The following is an 8442-nucleotide window of genomic DNA, read 5'->3' on the forward strand; positions in this document are numbered from 1 at the left end:
GTAGGAACAAAAAAAGGCCCATTTTATGTGATTTTATCTGTTTCTTTTTTATTTTTTAAGAAAAAATCCAGATCCAAAACCAAAACACGATAACAAAACACAGAGGTGAGGTTTTGGCAAAACCAATCCAGATCCAAAACCAGGGGAGATCCAGATCCAAAACCAAAACACAGGGGTCGGCGCACATCTCTAGTTATAAGGCGCAATGATCCCTATGGCATTTTATGAAAAGTATTAGTGTGTTTTCATCAACAAGTAGATCTTACTAATAACTGCTTTTGGGCTCATTTACATTTGGATGTTGATCAGTTTTATCACACAACTCTCAGATGTAGCAGTACACGTCGACTTTACCGCCGCTCTCATAGGTGCTGCTTTCACAATCTTCCTGAAATGCTCTTTCAAAAGTAGGCAAGTATGATAGAGATGTGTCTTTACAGTGTTAGTAGCAAATGCAAATTGCATTACCCTGTTTGCACACAATATAGAGTAATGAAACATCATATACACAAGACAGAATAGTGGGCCTGATTCATCATGGATCGCAACTGCAACAGCGTACGCAGATCAGTTGATGGTGCGTACTGCGCATGCATGTGCATGAGTTAGCATTGCGAATGCACTGCGATCACTCATGCATAGTGTGTGACGGGAGGTCAGCGTTTGGGGGTGGTGACCAGGGAGTGGTTGGAGAAACGCAGGCGTGCCTGTCCGTTTGAACACCGTTGCATGGGCGTACATAAAGTAACCACTGTAACGGCAGCCGCAGCTTGTGTACTCACTGCGTGCAACAAGGTTATCAATTTCTGAGTAAGGTCAGACTGGCTGTAAATCTGCATGAGGGGCCAATGTTACCAATGTATACGTAGGACTGCAAGGTATTACGGATGTGAGATAGCGGTAGTGGGCTGGCTGTGCAACAACTTTGCAATTGCAGTCATTAGCATATTTTCACAGCAGACCTCCTTGCGTAATCGCAGCTGCGATCGCAATAGCGATCCATAGCGAATCAGGCCCTGTGTCTTGACAGTTATCAATAATGTGAAATGAGAATTTTCCGTATAAAAAAAATTAAATATAAACATCTCCACATCTGTAGTTTTTCTTCTAAAAATCCAATTGGAATCTTCCTTCCTGCAACTGACTTAGAAATTAGAATGAATGTGAATAGAGGGCTGAAACTGATATACTATGGTGGAGGCAATAATGAGAACCAATATGCAATCAGCCAATCAGAAGTGGATAGTTAGTGCTGCAGTGCTGCTGAAATCTCAGCATGAGCTCTCCAGTACCCAGAAGCTACAGATCTCTAATTACCTCACACTTTCCCTTACTGTAATCATCTTACACTTGCATCTCCAGGCATAAGGACACACAAATCTCTACAAAGACACACATTTTTAGTTTGTAGGGCAATAAATATGTGAAATTTGTGTTGCCTATGCCAACTCTAAATGAGGCAATATATAATGTACATATTCATACTTATATCAACCAGGGGCGTATGTATAATGGGTGCCGGGTGTGCAGGGCACATGGGCCCTTGGGTCCAGGGGGGCCCACACCGCACACCCTGCACCCATAGTCTTATACTTACCTCTCCGTAGTGCTGTTTGCAGTGCCGAGCTGGCGCTGCAGAGCAGCAAAATCACTAGGAAAATGGTGGTGGCCATATTCCCAGTGACCTGTGCATGCGCAGTACTACTGTCCCTGGGAACACGGCGCGGGTGACATTTTTCCGACCTGCACATGCGCAGTACATTCTGGCACTAAGCCATAATCTACAGAGCACTGCTGGACAGCCGGAGAGAGGAGGGGACCCGCACTGATTCTGCACGTGGGCCTCCTCTTAAAACGCCCCTGGTATCAACTAAATCTGCAGTGGATATTTCTAATATAATACATTGAATACTAAAAAGTGGAATTACATTAATAATAAAATATAGTACAATTACATCTTTGTCTCTACCTCCAACTCTATCCCCTCTTCTCTTTCTTTTTCTGCTGGTGATCCCCAAGTCTGTCCCTGGTCCCCTTATTTTCTCTCTACTCCTCCTCCCTTGGTGATCTCATCTGCTTCTATGGTTTACATTTTACCTATATGCTGATAATACAAAAATCTACTTCTGACTGCTCCCCCTCCACCCTCTCATCTCCAGCTGTCTCTCTGCCATATCCTCCTGGATGTCCCAGCACTTTCTTAAGCTTAATAAGTCTAAAGGTGCGTACACACAGTACGATATCTATGAACGATAACAATATCGTTCAACGATAACTCGTTCATATTGTTAATTTTTATGCAGCGAATGACCAACGATGTGCTTTCCTACATGGCCGATATAGATACAGTGGGGCAAAAAAGTTTGATTGTCCAAATATTTTTTTTCAGAAAGAGTATACAAATAAATTGTTTAAAAATTACAGACCTCTCTCATCTTTTAAAGTGCAACAACTTGCACAATCGGTGGCTGTCCAAATACTTTTTTGCCCCACTGTATCTTTGGTCTAACGTACATGCAGGCCAACTTGGACGATATCTTCAAGAACTAACTCTGGGCCTGAATCCGAGATATACGCATTCTCTCACGGATCGCAGTTGTTAAAATATGCTAATACTTTCCATAGCATTGCTGAGCATAGGGACGCACACTGCTGCCTTCTCATATCCATCTGCAACAGCATAAACATTGGTACCATCGACGCAGTTCGGGCATGTAGGAAGCCAAGTCTGACCAGTCGCAAACACTCTAGCTTTTCTGACACACAGAGAGTTCTCATGCTGCACAGGAGATTGCAATGACTAATTTCTGCAACAGCGTTTAAACGGTCTGACACGCCTGTGTTTTTCTAACCACCCCGCCATTACCACCCCTAGAACCTAACTGCCTGTCACTCACTTTGCAAGTGGTTCTATGTACGAGAGTAATCGTAATGCAATCGCTGCACATGCGCAGTGTGACTTTCGTGTATGCGCATTTGCAAACATTCGCCCTATCTGCATATCGATTTTGTGTAAATCTCTGACTCAGGTCCTGTATCCTCCCTCCTGTCATGCAGTTTTCTGTCTGGGTGTCATCCTAGACCAAGGATGGGAACCTCAGGACCAGGGGCCGTATAAGGCCCTCAGAGTCATTTGGTCTGGCCCTCTGAGCTTTTCTCCGCTAGCCTCATCTGGCTAGCAGGGTGCCCAGAATGGCATCCTGCAGCCAGAATGTATGCAGCAGTGCCGCCAGGAGCGTCTTTAGGACCCTTTTGATGGTACACTGCTGCCCTTACAGCTCCCCGGAGCATCCTCAGGATGCTCCGGCATTGCTCTAATCAACGGTGATTGTGGCCCTGCCCCATGTGATGTCACATGGAGGGAGCGTGGCCTGCACCAGGCCCAGGAACGATGTTATATATATCAAAATGGCCCTCGGCAGAAAAAAGGTTCCCCTCCCCTGTCCTAGACTATTCCTTCTCCTTCACACCCACAACTTCTTCTGTGTTACTAGCCTATTATGGAACTCATTGCTCTATCCTATCAGACTATCTGATTTTTTTTTTTTAAATCTAGATTGGATTTTTTTATTAAATTGTTTTTTTTTTTATTTAAATTTAATTTTCATAAAAAAAATATTAAGTAAACAAATAAACCAAGTAATAACAATAATACAAGTTCTTTTAAAATACTGTAACTTTAATATATTCAATTTAAATGACTTGGCAGTGTTACCATGAATCATGGCATGGCACAGCAAACTACACACAAATCATACAAACTGCAAAATGAAAGAAACAGCAATGACGTTAAAAGTTACAATAGTTACCAATTGTCTTGCCTGGTTTTAAATCTGAATAAGCCTACACTTTTGGTTTATTGAACGCCTTAAAAAGAAACACAAGTTTTGCAGCTTTGTCAGTACCCAAGCGGTTCCTCAGTTTTGACTGCACCAAACCAAATGTTGAAAATATTCTTTCTACTGAAGCTGATGATGCTGCAGCTGATAGCAATTGCTCTACTGCTACCATGATATAATCACTACCAGTTACAGTTTCTGAACCAATGTGCATTTTCCACCAATTTTAACAATACATTAAACACCTTGATTTTTTTTTTTTAATAATCATGATTTAAATCAATGATTTTTAAAAAATTTCATGTGATTTAAATCAGCACACCCTGATGCAAACATTCCCTGAAAATACACCTGTTCTGTAAAACTTACCACCATTCCCCGCACTCTTTAAGTCACATCCACTGTGCTCTCTCCTCATCTCTTCCCAGTTCACCTTTCATTTTTATCTCCCAACCCCATAGACTGTAAGGCTGGGTACACACTATTCGACCTGCCAATATGACGCCCAACGGTCTGTTGGAACGATATATATATTGGGCGGTCGGTGCATACTGCACGATCCGCTGAACTACCAACCGATATATTGGTCATCTGCACCATTCACCTTCCTGGCATTGGCAGCTGGTTCGCTCCATCAGCCGTGCATGGACGTCTGACGGAACAACACCGATGTCGGTGCTGGAGTGTGCATAGTGCATAAACACTAGACGAGATCTGGACGATATGCCGGACCAATTCGGCATATCGTCTGAGAAATCATCTAGTGTGTACCCAGCTTAAGCCTTTATGATCAGGGAACTCCACCCTCTTGGATGTCATCCTGCAATGTCTTTTCTCCAATGCCCTCCACCAGGGGTGTCGGAATGATTTTATGTTGAGGGGACATGCTATACAGATTGTGGGTTTCTTTTTTTTTTTAACAGACAAAAAAAATTTACTTATTTTTGTTGCTTGTCTTTCATGCTTTGCCAAAAATGTTAGGAAAATATTGTGCTTGAGCCACCAATTACTGGCTAGGTACTAGATACCATAATTACATCATTCTTTTTTATACTGTGTTTATTTTTAGTGAATTTAGATTAAATATATATGTTTTCTGACCTTGTTCTTCGCTCCCTGTGTCTGCAGATATCTTGCCATCCGCTACCCACTTAAATCAAGAGACCTCCGTACATCTAGAAATGCCTTTGCAGCTATTGCAGTTATATGGGCTCTTTCTATTCTGTTTGCTGGTCCTTACTTGAGTTACTATCACATCATTCTCTACAATCAAGTGCCCATCTGTATTCCCAATTGGGAGGATCGCAGGAGGAAAATCATGGATGTCTCGACCTTTGTTTTTGGTTACCTGCTGCCTGTGCTTATTCTGGGGCTTTCCTATGCTAGGACCATCTGCTTTCTGTGGACCTCAGTAGATCCTGTGAAAACTGTGTCTGAATCACGAAAAGCTAAACATAAAGTGACCAAAATGATAGTCATAGTAGCTGTGCTCTTTTGCATCTGTTGGCTGCCTCACCATCTGGTGATTCTGTGCTTCTGGTTTGGCCACTTTCCCTTCAACAGAGCCACTTATGCCTTCCGCTTGGTGTCCCATTGTATGTCCTATGCTAACTCTTGCCTCAATCCCATTGTTTACGCTCTCATCTCCAAGCACTTTCGGAAGAGATTCAAGCAAGTTTTCACATGTATGCTTACCCAGAAGCGAGCACGCAACAAGGTACATGCAGTGCAGGCTGCAAACACAGTAGCTGGCTTTTATGCTGGACACACAGAGGTCACCCAGGTCCAAGAGGAGTCTGCTCGGGGAGGAAGAACAGCAAGAGAGGAAGGTGTTGAGAATGCCAGCCCAGAGGAATCTTTAAATCGAAGGATGGTTGGTGGAAGTTGGGGGACACGTTTGCCCAAGCCCTTTGGTTTCACCACATAAAATGGCATGCCAAATGGAAAAAAAGAGGACATAGTGGTAGAATTAAAACTGCATTACTGAAGGTACATGAATGACTTGGCAGTTTATCACATCCATTTGTAAGATCTCCAGGTGATGCTAAACAATTTACACATTCATATACCTCGGGCTACATCAGTTATATTGTATTTTCTTTGGATGAAGAATTTTCTATGCCTGCACAAGGAAAGTGCCTAACTGTGATAATACCTTCATAATGGATGGGAAGTATTTTTATGAGAAGGAAACAATACAGTTAATCTTTCTTTAGCTTTATATTTTACTTTCCCTATTAGTGTAATAACTGTTTATGAGGGCATGGTATGTAGTCCTGCATTGAATAATGGCTAAAGGCAATTCAAGTACAACCCTTATATAGATTATAACAGAAGAGAGCTACACATTTGCTTTAGAAGCAGATCCATTTATAAGCATAGTCCAGCAAATGCTTTGAAACCTTTGCACTCCACTGAAGTTAAATAAGGAATTTACTAAGTATGTTCTATGTGTCACACACCACAAATAGTTTAAAAGTTGTCATTTCATGCAGGGCTTGATTTAGGGTTCCGGATGCTCTTGTAGCGCCCCCTGTAATAATGCTAAACACAGAGCACAGTTTATTTGCATGCCCAGGAAATCACCATTCATATTGCAACATGTGTAGGTAATGAAGGTTATACAACTGACATGTTTGATCTTGACAACTAATGATCTAATGGTAATTGTGGTGTGTAAAGTAGACTTTGGCTTCTGGGAAAACTCTACAGATATTCTCATGCAGCGCTAAAGGCTGCCAAGATGGTGCTGTAGCACAATAAAGTACATAAAGGGAAGGTTTTAGCAGTAAGTTACATGGTCACATGTTTGAGGGAAGTTCTTGTTGTAGTCACATTACTTCCCTCAACACCACCTCCGGATGGCTGTATAACTAAGAAGATTCTTTAATAAATCTGTGCGCCCACTGCCGGCATGGAATTAATTATGTCTTCAGTATATCCCCTGGCTGCTAAGGGAGTGGTGCCCCCAAGTCCTGGAGCCCTAGGCTGCAACTTAATCAGTCTAATGCACGTTCTCAAACTTGGTCCTCAGGACCCCAAACAGTGCATGTTTTCCAGGTCTCCTCACAGAGGGCTCTATTTATCAACATTATTTTTACTAAAATAATGTGAAAAAGGGTGTTTTCACACCCTTTTCACATTATTTTAGTATCACCTATAGTTATTACAGGGCAATTGGAGTAGAATTCGTAAAATTCTACTCCAACCCCTAAGTATCACTTATTTTTAGTAAAGCAGATCGCATTTCCCATAACTGTAATGGGAAATGTGATCCGACCATAGTAAAAATAAATGTGAAAAAAATACCGGGGAAAGCCCTGTGATAATAACGCCACCTGAAGGTGGCGTTATCCAGGGTCTCCCCCAGTTACCAGCATCCTGCCCTGCTCTAACGGGGAGAGCAGAGCCGGGAGTTGGTCCCTGTAATCAGCTGTGTGGTCTAAACAGACCGCAAGCTGATTACTGTAAAAAAAAGAAAAAAAAAATAGTAAAAAAAAAAATGTACTTACCTGACTCCAGGGACCGGTGATCGGGCCTCCGGTGATGACTCCCCTCTGGTCAGCTGGTCTCCCACAGTGCACTGCGGCCCGGTCATCAGGTGATCGGGCCCCAGTGCAGTATGAGAGATCACCTTGACCGGAGGAATGGAGAACATCACCGGAGGCCCGGAGCATGCAGGTAAGTGCTATTAAGGGAGGGGGGGTTGCGGGTGGGGGAGGGGGGGTCTCGGGGGGTCCGCGATCACGGGGGCGGGGCTTAGCGCCGGGGGGGTAGCAACGGCGACCGGTCGGCGAATGCGCGGGCACTTAATCACGGTATTTTTTGTGAAAATACCGTGATAAGGCTCCGGAGGGGAATCGCAGGAACAGAGCTTTATCGCAAGCTCTGTCCCTGCAAGGGATTTGTAGTAAATCCCTGTGATATTGCCTGAATTCGCAATGCGAATTCAGTCGGTAATATCACACTACAATCTGCATTCAATATGTGGATTGTAGTAAATAGAGCCCAGAAGTGAATTACTGTGTGGCGCCCTGAGGACCAAGTTTGAGAACCTCTGGTCTAATGGTTCATCAGGCACTGATTTCACGATTGAGACAGGCAGTGAATAAACAGGTTCTTTTGTTTACACAACTACAGTCGATCCACCTAGCTGCAGTCACACAATTGTTGACTTTTTTTTACAATTCTATCAATGGAAAAGATGCTGATAATTTAAGAATTACACTATTTGGTATTTCTCTATGAGAGTACAAACCTGATTCCCCCAAATAATAGTATATTGTAAATAAGAAATATTTTTTAGCACATTATTTATTTGACACTATTAGAATCAATGCTATCTTTGTTTATTGCGCTATATACAACCTATTCAGATCTATTTTCTCAACTAAGATGATGCCTATGATAGCTAGAAAGGTGCGTTTGAACGTTATACTGACTCTCATTTATTGATTTTTATCATTGACTACGTTCCATGTAATTTTTACATCCTACTTTTCTTATGTGAAGATCATATTGCTGGTATATTGCAGAATAAACTTAAGTTAAATGACTAAAGAGCATATTTATTAAAACATTCTCTTTCTCCTTTTAAAACACA

At 42.4% G+C, this 8442-nt stretch overlaps 1 protein-coding gene across 1 annotated transcript in view; it reads left to right on the forward strand.

The window, feature by feature from the left end:
- Positions 1 to 7429, forward strand: part of LOC148511956 (galanin receptor 2b-like) — a 46845-nt gene extending 39416 nt beyond the window's left edge. The window contains exon 3 of the mRNA XM_088482491.1: positions 4968 to 7429. Within this exon, the coding sequence (XP_088338617.1) occupies positions 4968 to 5766 (799 nt within the window). The 3' untranslated portion in view covers positions 5767 to 7429. The remainder of the gene's footprint in view (positions 1 to 4967) is intronic.
- Positions 7430 to 8442: the final 1013 nt, after the last annotated feature.

The sequence above is a fragment of the Taudactylus pleione genome, unplaced genomic scaffold (assembly GCF_031769625.1).
Source record: "Taudactylus pleione unplaced genomic scaffold, aTauple2 ptg000289l, whole genome shotgun sequence".
NCBI lineage: Eukaryota > Metazoa > Chordata > Amphibia > Anura > Myobatrachidae > Taudactylus > Taudactylus pleione.